This window comes from Vanacampus margaritifer, chromosome 12 (assembly GCF_051991255.1).
Source record: "Vanacampus margaritifer isolate UIUO_Vmar chromosome 12, RoL_Vmar_1.0, whole genome shotgun sequence".
In the NCBI taxonomy this organism is placed as follows: domain Eukaryota; kingdom Metazoa; phylum Chordata; class Actinopteri; order Syngnathiformes; family Syngnathidae; genus Vanacampus; species Vanacampus margaritifer.
Window position 1 is genome coordinate 356,899 of NC_135443.1, and position 14,206 is coordinate 371,104.

General features: G+C 47.4%; 1 protein-coding gene and 1 long non-coding RNA gene across 3 annotated transcripts in view; one reads left to right on the top strand and one right to left on the bottom strand.

The window, feature by feature from the left end:
• Window positions 1-3,121: 3,121 nt before the first annotated feature.
• On the bottom strand, window positions 3,122-5,736 carry ppp1r3cb (protein phosphatase 1, regulatory subunit 3Cb). Its single transcript, XM_077582909.1, has 2 exons — window positions 5,553-5,736; window positions 3,122-4,381 (listed from the first exon to the last, which is right to left on the bottom strand). The coding sequence occupies exons 1-2, from the start codon at window positions 5,564-5,566 to the stop codon at window positions 3,394-3,396; spliced, it is 1,002 nt and encodes a 333-aa protein (XP_077439035.1). The 5' UTR covers window positions 5,567-5,736; the 3' UTR covers window positions 3,122-3,393.
• A 3,957-nt stretch (window positions 5,737-9,693) lies between these two features.
• Window positions 9,694-14,206, top strand: part of LOC144061096 (uncharacterized) — a 38,023-nt gene continuing 33,510 nt past the window's right edge. For both annotated transcript variants that reach the window (XR_013296077.1, XR_013296078.1), the window contains exons 1-2: window positions 9,694-10,100; window positions 10,801-10,891. This is a non-coding gene — a long non-coding RNA (uncharacterized LOC144061096). The remainder of the gene's footprint in view (window positions 10,101-10,800; window positions 10,892-14,206) is intronic.

Below are 14,206 nucleotides of genomic sequence, written 5' to 3' on the forward strand. Positions count from 1 at the left end.
AGGTCCGGTTACGGCAGCTGTCGCCATGGGGCGTGCGTGGAATGTTCACCTCACACGCACCACCTGAATGACTTGAAACGACTGGCACGGACAAAGGAGACCTGAAGGACGTGCAAATGGTTGTGAAGAAGTTTGGAAGGAAATCCAAAATCTTTGAAGGGTTGAAAACAACTGGAGAGGATCTCGCAAACCAAAAAGAAGTGCAAAGGTCACTTGAGGATGGAAAGACCCCGAATGTCATCTCAGCAACACAAAGGACCTCGAACAACTGAAAACGGTCCCGAAGCACTGAAACGAGAAAGACTTGCGAGACTGAAATGGATCTTTTGCCGCCTGAAGTAGAAAAGAGCTGAAAACGATAGTAGAAGATGTGAAAATGTCACTGCGGGAAAGAAAGACCCGAAGCAGTTTACAAGAACTGAATGTCCTCCGGGACAGGTGTGAAAATGCTCCTGGAAATGGGAGACCTTGAGGGTCTTGTTGGACCTCCCAAACAGGACTTCTCAACCGCGGTCCTCAAGCACCCCTTATCCATCCAGCCTGTTTTCCGTGTCTCCCAAAGCCAACACGGGTGTTTCAAACCATCAGCTGATGAGCAAGCTCTGCACGAGGACTGATAACCATCCTCAGCTGTGTCGGCTTTGGGAGACATGAACAAGTGGAAAGGCTGGATAGGACTGAGAAACCAAAGTCCCAAAAGTCCGAGCGGATGTCCGTGAAGAAGAGCACGATGGACGCTTTGGGTTTTCTGCTGGAGGTTTTTTTTTTTTTTTATCACAGCTCAGTTGACCTACTTGATAAAGACGATCAAGAGAAGTTGTCTTGATCTTATCTCATCCGCCGTGTCTTCTATCTGGAGACATTTCTGGACTTATCTGCTCTTGAAGGCACTTTGGATCGGCTGCTCCACTTAGCATGAAGCGGCTAACTGCTCGCAGCAAATCGGATGTCATTGTTTGCATTGTTGCTTTGTGGTGTTAGCGTCTCCGCGCAGCTAAAGGACCAAACTAGGATCGCAAATTCTCAATCGTCATCAATTTCTGTTTTGCACATTTTTGAAAAAGAGAGGACATTTTAGAAACGTTTTTTTTTTAATCCAATTTTAAAAAATCAACAAATTAAAAAAAAAATTGTTGCATATAACTTGCTATGTTAATTCCAATTAGCTTGTCTATGGAGTTTGTTATGGTATGTTAGCATTATGCTAACAGATTTTGTTGGCTGAAACGATCACGTTTTTTAAATATACATTTAAAAATGTATTTCTTGGTTTGTGTGTATTTGAATAAGTTCAAAGTGTGAGTGTGATCTAAAAAATATTTTTTGAAATCATTATTTTCCTCCATATGGTGTATTTGCAAATGTTGTAACCCAATTGAGTGACATTTCCTTCCTTTGTATAAATGAAGGCTACTAAAGCAGGAGAAAAATGAAGTTGTTGTCTTGCACTCGCTCGCTTCAAGCAACGAGACTTCGGATTCCGCAAAAAACAAACAAAATTGATTTGGTTGGTCAGTCACTTTTTTTTCTGGTGACAAAATCCATGTCATACATTTCATTTTGTGTCATTATCATTTCAACAAGCGGCTAACACCAAGTTAGCGTGTGCTAACTTAAGCTATGTTCATTAGCAGCAGCGAATGAATTCTAGCAGTTGTGGCGGCAACCGTTGTCGTCGGTTCAGCTGATTGGGTTTGTTTTGGCTCATCTGACGTTAGCTCAACACGTAGACTTCTAAAAGGCTTTGCTAACATTAGCGCTTTGCTAACATTAGCGCTTTGCTAACATTCATGTTCAGTGTGAGCCGAGCCGTCGTCTGTGGTCAAAGTGCAGTCATGCGCTCACATGATCAAGTTGACTGGCATGGCGAGAGTTCAAAGGTCAATGTCAGGAAATGGCAATCAGTAAGAGCGCGTGCGCGCGCGTGCGTGCATATTTGTCACTTCTCTTCGCCATTTGAGGAGGATGACAGGAAGGAAGTGAGAAGACGACGAAGACGCCTTTCTTTGACCAGCAAGAATTTGGAGGTGCGCCGGCTTGTCGGCCGATCCGTGTTTGGGCGTCACTCCTGCTGCTCCATCAAATCTTTTGATCTCAGCGGCTCACGTGCTGGATGGCCGACAGGCCACGCCCACCTTCAGGCCGCATGCAACGCGAGAAGGCGGCTTTTCGACATGTCAACATTTTGACACACGCACTTTTGACCCATCCGAGTGCACGCGTGTCTTCATGCGACATGCGTGTTTGTTGGACTTTGTATGCGCGGGTGTGTGGATGTCATGTTTGTGTGCATGTAACAAGTATGTAACGTTTGATGAAGGTGCGAGAATGTCAAATCCTCTGCGCATAACATGCATGTTTTCATGTGACGTTTGTTTGAAAGTAAGATGCGTGTGGCGTACATGCAAACGGCATGTTTGTGTGTGTGGGCACAAACGTGCCTCTTGTGATAGGCGTGTTGATGTAGCTTGCGTCCAACACGTATGTTTCATGCGTGTACTTACACGGATCACGTTTATGGCGTTCTCATGTCAAGCGTGTCTTTTTGTGTGTGACATGCATCTAACATGTTATGAAATGCAAGTCATCGTTCAAAGTGTGAAATTTTCGCTCATGTGAATGTAACGAATGCAACATGCACGTTTTGACACGTGTAAATCATGCGTATGTTAGATTTCATTTTGGGGGGGGGCGGATATGCAAATGTATTTTTTGTGTGCATGTGACACGTATGAACTAAGTATGTGTTTTTGTTGATGCGACGCGAAAGTTTGCGTGTTGGATTGCAGCTGTGAGCCGGCAGGAATGCGGCAGCAGGAAGTCCAGATCCCGCCGGAGATTCTTTTTGGTCTGGATGATGAGTCCAAGATGGAGCAGGCGCCGCTTCTTCCTGAGCGCTCACACGGAAGGCGTGTACACGCATCACGTATGACGCCAGAGGTCACGCACGTCTCAAACTTTTTTTTTTGGGACCTGCCATCGGCTGGCGTCTGGTGAGCACAGAACGAACACGCCATCTTCACATTCGAACCTCCAACCAAACTCACAACCCTGAGGCAGACACGCGAAACACTAAGGCACTGCGCTGCAGCCCAAATTAAGAAAGAAATGGAGCGGCAAGTCAACAAATAGAAACTTTTATTACAAACAACACGACTTCCTTTGCCAAAATAAAATGAAACTTGATTGGCAGCCTCACACACACAAACACGCACACGCACACACACACACAGTCTGTGCAAATCACAAAGACGCAACAAACCCGCTGCGGAAGGTAAAGCAATAAGGTGCAGGCGCCCTCTGATGACATCATCGGCGTGTCCAAGGTGCAGAAGTTTCCCGGCTCCCCTTCAATATGAAGGACGTAACGTGGCGGCGTGCGCGGGCAGGCGCTCACCAGTAAGGCACGGCGGCGTCCACGTGGTTCCAGCCTTGCCAGGCGGGAAAGAAGCCGCTGCACATGCGCGGGCTTCCCAGCTGCTCCGGGTCCACAAGATGGACGCCGCTCGACTTGCTGTGCTGGGCGGACGGCGGGCAGGACGCGGCGGTCCAGCCCACGTGCTTGACGCCGTAGTTCTTGCCGTCGTTGTTGTCCCAGAAGGTCCGGTCCGGGACATCGAAGCGGACGCAGAACTCCACCCGGTTTTGAGGCGGGATGTCGGCGGGCAGGTCCAGAACGAAAGCGAAGGTGTCGGTGTCGTGGCCGCCGTACACGTTGTTCATGAAGGTGCAGTTCACGTCCACGAAGCTGGCCCACGAGTCGAAGGTGGCTCGCACCCGGACGCACTTCTCAAAGCCCACGTTGCGCACCTTGACCGTGCCGGTCAGCGAGCGCTCCTGCAGCGAGCAGTTCTCCAAGCAGACCGAGTTGTGGAGCAGACGGTTCCGGAAGTCCAAGTAGTCGGCCGAGGGCTGCTTGAAGTTCAGCGCCAGGTGGCGCTCCGAGCTGATCTTCAGGTCCATGGCGGCGTTCTCCAGGTCGCTCATGTCGAACTGGAGCTCCTCGCCGCCGCCGCCGCCGCCGCCGCCGCCGCCGCCGCCGCCGCCGCCGCATTCCTCCTCGTTCTTGGAGAAGACGCGCACGGCGGTGAGCGACATTCCTTTGGAGTCGGCGAACACCACCTTCTTCTTCTCGCTTTTACTGCCCCAGCACTGATCGTGGGCCGCACGCTGCTGGCCGCTGAGGCAGGGTCGGAGCGCGGCGGCGGCCGCTCGGTCCCGCTGGGCCCGATGGCTCTTGGTCCGATGGTGGGGAGCCTCGTAGGAGCTGAGGAAGCCCCGCAGAGGAAGAGGAGGAGACTGGCTGATGTAGAAGCGCATGGAAACGTCCATGGGCATGACCGGCCCGGGCATCGCGGACGGACTGAAGGACGGCAGAAGGCTGCGGGACGGGACGGGACGGGACGGGATGGGACGGGAAAACAGCGGTAAGTGACAAACATCCACACAAACTCATCAGTGCTTTGAGACTCAAAACTTGAAAAAAAAAACAAAGTTGGCAATTGAGATCCCAAAAACATCAAATGTCGTTTGCTTGCGTTAATTAAGCCAACTTCGAGTTAACGTCAACAACTTCCAGTTTGAAGGAAATTGAATGTCGTGTTCAACAAACGCATCGTACAAGGTCAATTGAAGGCTTGTTTTACAATTAAGCATAAAAAACGGGAGCTGCAAAAGCACATTCAACTTTTTACAAGCAGAACTGAATATTTACAAATAAATCACTTATTTATTTGTACATGAAAATGGCAGATATTTGTGTGTGAATCATTTGCTATGGAAAGTTTACCAGCTTGTTGCAGTCAAATATTTTGCAAATCTATCTTCCGCCTAGAATGATAAGATTATGCCTTGAAAACAACTTGACATCCTGAAAATCCTGAGCGGTCGTTGACCAACTGAAAACGTGACTTTTGTTATTTTTCATCTTGTTTGAGCAGAAGCAGAAGAAGAAGAAGAAGAAGAAGAAGAAGAAGAAATGTGTATGTCTTTTGTGCGTAATCCCCAAAAGTTCATTTGAGGCAACTCTTGCCTGGGATCTAAAGATGAAATATTCAACTACTTTTCATCATGTAAGATCAGCAGAAGAGGAAGAAAAAGGAGGCAAAATGTCGCGACAAATAATTTCAAATGACTTTTTCACCTCGTTTGAGCCGAAAGAAAAAGAAGAAGTGAGTGCGTGCCAACTGTCCGCCGATCAGGTCAACAAAAGTTGAGAGGAACAAGATCGCAAGTGACTTGCATCCAACGTGGGCACGATTAATGACGGAACGGAAGGTGATTAACAATCAAACTTGACTTGGCCACTGGATTCTGTTTGCTTGTTGAAACAAAGTTGTGGTCAACAAGCAACAATCATTCAAACGTCAATTCAACTTTTGTGGATCCTCATCGGAATCTTATTTCTTCTCATGGAATTCCTTCTCGAGCTCAAAAGAGACGATTTAGTTGAAGAAGAAGCGACAAGGTTTGTCAGCTGTCAACTTTGGCCCTCCAAGCGGAAGCGACGTGACGAGCGGCGGACAACTTTTCAAAAGTGCTCCAAATCTCACCTGGCAGCACTCATGGAAACAAGGAAGGCTCGGAACCCAGCGCTCCAACTCAAGTCAGCTTTTTCTAGAACATTCCCGGCCTGCTGTCGCGCGGATTCGTGGTCGTGGTCGTGGTGGTGGTGGTCGTCGTCTTCCTCCTCCTCCTCTTCCTCCTTGCTGCTGTGGGTTCAGTGGCGAGCGGATTCCGTTCGGCTGGTTTTGTAGCACCGCATTGCTCCCCGTGGCGGCCAATGGGGAGAGAGCGGGCGAGCCGGCCGGCCAATGGGGAGAGAGCGGGCGAGCCGGCCGGCCAATCGGGGCCGGGCTGGCTTTGGGGAGGGGCGTGTCCTCTGCGAGGTGCGCAGCAAGTTGGCGCCCGGATGGCCTGCGGCTGACTGGAAGGCGCCTGGCGCCCTCTGCTGGCCAACTCGCTTCACTTCCCATGCACAACAAACCAACTGCACAACGACTAAGGTGCACAAGGGCAAGCACTGGTAGTGCTAGGGAGCAAGATGGCGCCCGTGGGTGGCCCCCAAGGACTTCCACTTGGGGCTGACGTCACTTCCGTTGGCAGCTTTTTCCATTTGCAAGCAGCATAACAGCTAAATGCTTTTCCAGCAAGTTTACTTTGAACTCTGCGCTCCACTAATAGACCCGAGTCTGTCGGCACACCTCAGAACCCGGCCGCCTTTACGTTCGATTAGAATTTCCGTACGCTACGGTTCCATGCAGAGGATAAAGATCACGTGACTATGCCTTCTGTCCAAGTGTCGGTCTACATGTATTGCTGCACGTTTTGTGATCAATGGTAAATGCATTTTCACTAGTCTCACACTTTTCTCCTCATTTGACCTCCTCATGACATGGTCACAAGGGGTTGAGAATCGAACCCACGGCCTTCGGGACCACCCGAGGCATCGGTTGCTTCAGTTATGATCGCAATCATTAGCATTAGCATTCAGCTCGTCAACTGAAAAGGGATGCGCTTGTCGTGATTCTCTTTAGTTTTGGTGTAAACTTCAGATGGGAGTGGCCACAAAAACAAACGCGAAGCCTTCTTTGAAGATTGTTCACTATTTGCTAAACTGTTGCTTGTTGTCACCCCCAAAATTGTCTGCTGTATGTCAAGGTGCAAACATAATCACTACAAACACTACAAACATAAAATAAAATTGTTGGCCATGTTGCAAATGGTAAAAATGCAAACGCGTGTTTGAGCAGGTTTGAGTTTGCAGGAAGGTCCGCCTGGGGACAAATAAGGACAGAGACGCTTTTGGTTGACGGCAGGTGGAAATGTTCACATCAGACAACACAATTGTGCTTGCATACACTTTTTTTATGGAGCAGATAAGAGCCACGCAATCTCTTTTTGGACTCACTTGAGAAAAAAACAACAACTTTCTTGGCGTCTTTTTGCTCGAGTCCTGAAATGTCGTCTGGTCTCGTTATGACTTGCTGCATCTTTGTCCTCGTGTGCTCTTTTGTTGGCGTGTCCTGAAAAGTCTTCACATGCTGTCGTCCTCTTATTTTTTTGTGTGTGTCTGCCTGTGAGTTGGAGTGCATAGTATGGAGGACCAAATTCAAAATCAATGACTAAAAGTGAAAATAAAAACAGATCTGGAAAAAAATATCATTCGAAAATTATAATATATATATATTTTGTTGTTGTTGTTGTTTTTATATTTAATTTTCCAATTATTCTTTTTTCTATCCGTTTTTATTTTCACTTTTAGTCATTGATTGATTTAGAATTTTGGCCGTTTTGGTCCTGCACAGCAGCGGCCATCTCGTGACATCGTGAGTAAAGACACGTTTCCCAAAACAGATATTCGGCCCCCTTTGTAAAAACCCAAATGGGCTCACCCCAACATTTGTTCACACAAACGCCATCGATTTGTCTTCTACTGTTGGCAGTATGGCAAAGTCCGCGGCGGTTTTCAACTGGCAACTGAGTCCAAGCGGTGGCAGGCGGGACCGCGCAGGCCTGAAGCCGTTCTGCCAAACTGGATCTTAATTGTCAACTTTGGACTTTTATAGCCAAAGCGAGCAATGACATTATGGACGTTGACATGTGGACTCTTATATAAAATACATTCCAGTCATATAATATAATTATTTACACGGAGGAAAGTCTATTTCCATGACAGTGATGATGAAATATTTACGTGAATATTAAAAGTACATCCATGTCATACTGAGTATCAACATCCCGTCGCGTTCACTCAAAAGACGTTTGCTAAATAAAGACCAAGAGAACAACTTGCAATGTCTCAACCTGATGATAATAAATAACTAAATCAATGGATGGGATATTTGGGGGCCATTTTGTCCTCATGTTGTCCTGACACTTGTTGACTTTGGAGGCACAAGTCCAACATAAACACAAACGGCAATAAAATAAAACACACCTCATGTCACCCCACGGTGTGCAAGGAGGGTTTAGTTCAGGTCAACGCGCACACACACACACACACGCGCACACACACATTTTCACTCATGATCACGCACTCACTCTATTGAATATTTTTAGCATCAATTACTCTATCGATTCTTCCATTGATTAATCGAATAATCAGATACAATTTTGTTTTGCATTGCAAAACAATCCCACTGCACCATTATTATTTACTAACCAATTATTGTTATTTATTTGGTATTGTTTTGTGACTTAAAACAACAATTGCACAATATCATACGAGAGGGTTGACGTTGCATTCACCAAACCTTTTGAAACAGATTCACTTGGCACTCTTTTGTTTTTCAAAGTAAATGCAGAGAATATTTACTTTTGAGAAGCTGAAATCAGAAGATTCGGACAATTTGACGTCAAACAAGTTCGGCTCTGACTAAACCATTGCTGGCTTATTAAAATAGTTGTCAATATTATTTATTGGTTGATGATTTATTTATTTATATTTGATAATCGATCATTTTGATGCAACTCACTCACTCACTCACTCACTCACTCACAGTAGCGTGGGGTTCATCATGCTGCGTCCACGCGTAGGATCATGCTGGGACGTAAAGTCAAATAGATAGCGGTGTTATTGTTGCGGTTGCCTAGCAACTGACCGCACCCTCAACCAAGTCGGCGAGACGACCGTAAAAGTTTAGTGCGCGATTAAAGATGAAGATAAAGATAAAGTGACTTGAAAAGATGTGAGGATTGGCCGAGTCGGAACCTTGGCACTTCACCCCCACTTGAGAGGAGGGGACGTCTGACCTAATTGAGCGACGTCCCAAAACGAGAAGGCGGTGCCAAAAGGTCACATGATCACCAGGCTGAAGAGCCAATGGCGGACTTTGTTGTGGCCACACGGCGTGCACGTTCAAGCATCGTGGACACGGTGCGGTCTCAAGTCCACAACGCCGTCCACGGTCCAAGTCAAACACACAGAGAAGAGCCTTCAAGTCATGTGACACACTAGCGCCACCTACTGTTGGATTCATTTGGTTCCTCATTCCCGTTCTTCAGTCTTTTTTAATAGACGTCTGCATCAAATGATGACATCAAGGAGCAATCGTCTCATTTCCCCAAAACATTCCTACGTCCTCCTGCCTCGCTCCACTTGTCAATCTCCTCCTCGATGGAATTTCTGATGGCGGCACCAGCATGCACGAGAGACCTCAGGAGGAGAAACATGCTCGTTTTAGTTACTTTAGTTTACACCTTGCATATTCACTTAAATGCGGCGATAAACTCGAAAGGGAATTTAGGACTGATAACCTCTGCCCTCTCAACTGAACCTTCTTCCACGAGCACTGCCACTGTCAATGAGCAATCGTCTCATTTCCCCAAAACATTCCTACTTCCTCTTGCCTCGCTTCGCTGCCAATCTCTCCCATTGAATTTCTGATGGCAGAGGCGGCTCCATATGTGGATTTTAGTCATATCTTTGAGTTGTTATTTTGACCGTTGTTGCTTCCACCCACTGGTTTGATGAAACTGGATTCAATCAAGTAAAACATTATTTTTCTTGAGTAGTCATTTTCAAAAATCCATTTGGATTATAAATTCTGACTATAAGTAGACATTTTATAAATGACTATTTGCATAATTTTGCATGATAACAATGTAAAACACAATGTGGAAAGATGTAAAAGCGTGAACGTGAACATCCGGTCTTATTTTGAAAGTCAGTGCGATTGAACGGAAGTAACATCTGTGTACGGGGAATACAGTACGCAGAATACACTTGAGTTAAGAGAAGGAACACTAAGTGTGACCCTGACGACGTAAGCTATCAATAAATTGTTCGTGGGCATCATAAACACTCACATATGAATCCTACCCCCACCTTTTTGTCACAAGATTGTCACTAAAGCTCTTGTGAGCGGCGTGAACGTTGGTGAGGGTAATGTACGTGTGCATGTGCCACCTAGCATATGTTAATGGAGGTCAACGGACAATTAGCTTAGTGAAGCTAACCACAAAAGTGCAATGCTAACAAACGTCTTATTTTTATTTCTTAAATTTTATTATTATTATTACATCAGCCAACTTCCAATAAAAAGGCGACGCGGAACTGAACCGAACCGAAGGAACCGCCGTGGACAAACAAATTGAAGGTAAACTCGTTCATTCATTTATACTGTATTTTGAGTTTAATTTACGAAGTGACCAATGTTTTTTAGTTTTGTTTTTACATTCCGGTTTAACTGAACTTTATTTAGACGAATTAAAGTACATGACACCGTGCAATCATGAATGCCATTTTACTTTAAACCTATTCATTTAGACAAACAGAAGACAACACTCAAAGACATACTCATTTTCGTAACTTAATTATTACAAACGGCATGAAACAACAATTGTTTTCTCGGATTTGGTGCTGGTAAAAAAAAAAAAGAAGTGTGCGTGCAGGCCTGTCGCAGCACCAAAGCTGCCAGCAGATGGCGCCATTGCTCCGCGTTTGTCTGCACTCAAAAGTTGGTACTTGCAGGTTTGATTTCCAGACCAGTTAGTGTAGTGCTTCACTGAGTTGACTTCTCCTCGACTGACTTGTTTGTCCTGCGATCGACAGGCGACCAATCCAGTGTACGATCATCCTACACTGTCAGAAAACGTGAAAAATGTAAATGAACAACATGTATAGCAACAATGTTAGTTTGCACAACAAAGCAAGCGCGTTGATTTTCTTTCTGTACTGGAGGCGAGTTTCAATACAAGTTGTAAGGTTCACAAATAAGTAAGATTTCAGTTCATTTGTTGAATACTTCCTTGTTTATTGGAATTTTGACTTCGCCAACTGGTTGTTTTTTCTTTCAGTGTGGAAAAAGGCCATGTACTGTATTTCCCCTGGAGAAGCTTTGAGTGAGGCAGGCCACTTCTTCCATTCGATTTACGCTTATTGCTCAGGGTGAGTTTTTTTTTTTTTTTTTTTTTTTTTACAATTTCTTTTTTTTTTGGGTTGACACCTGCAATTCAGAGTGCACCTTCGCTGATGTGCCCTGCTTACACTAATGGCTTGTTGATAACTGGACTTGTGTTTGGGTTTGAGAGTTGAAAAGTCTTAAAAAATGAAAGACTATTTAGCGTCCAACTGACTTGTTGTACTGCTGATCGCTAAAGAATGGAAAAAGCAGATTTACAGATTTGCCTTGTTTCGTGCAAGCGTTACGTCAGACACGTTTGACAAAATTAGCATCCCAGCGTTTGTGCTTTTATTTGTGCTGTAAGCGTTTTAGAGTTTGAAGCGTCCACTGAATTGCCACCAATCAGTATGTGAGCTGCAGGTCTTCATTTTGTCCACTTGGGTTGCCGTAATCACATTTATGACGTTGCAAGTGTGTAAGCGTGTGCGGCTTGAAATATATTGTCACTTGCTTTTCAACAAGCCAACGGGACACGGCAGCGGCAAAGGGATGATGACGATGAGGCCGATGATGAAGGTCTCTAAGGCCGCCTTTGGCAAAACGGCAGCCAATGATCCGGAACAAGTCGCCGCCTCCGTTTGTTGTCCTTCCCGAGCGTCGCTATCACCGCCGCCGCGTCACCGCCGCCGCGTCACCGCCGCCGCGTCACCGCCGCCGCGTCACCGCCGCCGCGTCACCGCCGCCGCGTCACCGCCTCCGTTTGTTGTCCTTCCCGAGCGTCGCTATCACCGCCGCCGCGTCACCGCCGCCGCGTCACCGCCGCCGCGTCACCGCCGCCGCGTCACCGCCGCCGCGTCACCGCCGTCGCTATCACCGCCGCCGCGTCACCGCCGCCGCGTCACCGCCGCCGCGTCACCGCTGCCGTGTCACCGCCGCCGTGTCACCGCCGCCGCGTCACCGCCGCCGCGTCACCTATCTCGCCATTGGACAAGCACGGAGTTCGCGACCCCTCACTGTTTGGATTGGCCCGGGCGCCGCCGACCGGCACAAAGCCACACGCGGGAATGCCGTCAGGACCTTCCCCGTCCGTCCCCGCTGCCCTTCCCCAATTGTGACAATTTTGCCGCCCACGGCGAGGTGCGAAGGTGTCGCTTGACGGCAGTCGGCCGGATGCTAATCTGTTGCGCTCGCACCAAAGATCCACGTTCACTTTCCGGCAATGAGTCAAACCAATAGAAAGAAAATGGCCAATGAAGTGCTTCATCTTGAGCATGTCTACAAAGCAAAAAATATTCATATTTGCTTATTTCCTTCCAACATATCGGAGTGTAGCCTACATTGCCGCACCAAAGGATGACTTTGTTAATTGACTTGAACCTCCAGCATCCCACGCCGTCCGCTGGCCCGTGGCAGAACCCAGGAAGGTTTTTTGCCTGTGGACTCATTAGAAAGCCATCTCGGTTGCTGCTAGCATCATCCTAGCTAGCGCTAAACGGGTTTGTGTCCCAGCTTTGGCATCCGAGTTGACGAGCTTCCTTTTGTTGCTTGCTAGCATAACGTTAGCTGGCCAACAGCGCGGCGTTAGCCGTAGCCGCTCGCTCGCCACCTATGTATCGTTCACGCATGTGCACTCGCCACATGTCACACGAACGTCAAACAAAGCAAACGGACAAACTGTCCTCTGCCAGCTGTGACCTGTTCTGACCGGAAGCGGAAAATGTGGATTCCGCGTTCCTTTTCGACAACCAATTGTTATCGCCATTCAAGTCATCGCCCATCCGTGCACAGCTGGCCTAACCCGCAACGATGACCTGTAACTGACCCGCCGTTGACTTGTGAACACTCTTCTCTTCCGCTTACCTGCCACCAATCGGCCTTTGCACTATCACACCTTGCAAGTCATCTGCAATTGACATCCACAAATGGAACCACCCTTCCACTTTCCCACCATCAGTCTGCCTTTGAACCTGCAACTCACGTGACAGACTTGACAGCGGTCTTCTCTTGACCTTGTACTTATTTGACCTTTGACCTACCACCACCTTTTCTTCCACGAGCCCATTTGCCGTTCAACTGGCGCGAGCTGCAAGTTGATGTGCCGTTCCTATGCCACCAATCTGCCGCATCCCAACCTTTTCTTCCACTAACTTGCCACCAATCTGCCTTTAACCTGAAGTGAAGTCAAAAATCGTGAGCGTAGGAAGGAAGGAGCACGTGCGTGCCTGCAGGCCACCACAGGAAGGAGGACGGGCGAGACGCAGCAGGGACGGCGCACACGCCCGCCTCGGGTCTTAGAGCGCCGCAGCCCGGCCACGCCCACGCGCTCCACTCGGGCAGAATAAGTGAAAACACCTGCGAGAGGCGGAGACGCGGAGCACCTCCATCAGCCCCGCCGGACCGAGTTCATGGATGAGGTGAAGTCTTGAAGCGCTCGCTCGCTGGAATGCGGCACGCAGACAAACTTCCCGGGAAAAATGCGTCCCGACAAGTCGCAGGCCCGACGTTTGGGCTTCGTTTACGACGCGCCCGTTAGCTTCGACTTTTGCCAGAAACCCTTTGGGAGGATTTGGACAGGAGTCACTTCAAAAACGAAAACCATCACAGCGACAATGTTGATGGGAGCGATTTGAGATTGTTGCTGTCGGTGAAAGCCAACAAAATAAACGAGTCCCGCCGGATCGGGAAGTCCAGGAAATGCCGACTCGAGCTTCTTGCTGGCAACGTTGGCCAGAGCGCAGATGAATTCCAAATCTGGCATATTTTCTCCACCTTGCGCAACAACAACGGCTGACGCGTCGGGCCTGATATTCATGTGAAGATAGTCGGGCTGCGCTTGTGCCAATTTTGCCCACCAAGGAAGACGGGGGAGACGTGGCCACGGCAACTCTTAGCTTTCTCTTAGCAACATTTTGCCATCCGGAGTCGTGCGACTTCGTCGGATCAAAAGATGTCAAATGTTTATTTTGTCCACGTTTTCACTCATTTTCACTTTTTGGACACTCGTCTTCGTATGCAAAGTTTTATTTTCTATTCATTGTTGCTTTTGCTTTCAGTCGCACTTTCAGATTCATCATGAAAAGTCTGACAATTCATCAACTACTAATTGATTATCAAATGAATTGACGCATTTTAGAACTCTTATTCCACCAACAATTGTCCACATGGTCAGAATAAAAAAAAAAATTTGGGGCAAAAATGACCTTTGTGAAAAAACAAGACTTTGCATTTACTTTTGGAAAACATTTTTGACCATTTTCTCCCGTTGGGATCAATAACGTCCTCACAATCAATTTCTGTGGACATCAGTTTTGGAAATGAAAACGAAAACGTGTTTTTTTTCCAAATCCGCTTCATTGATT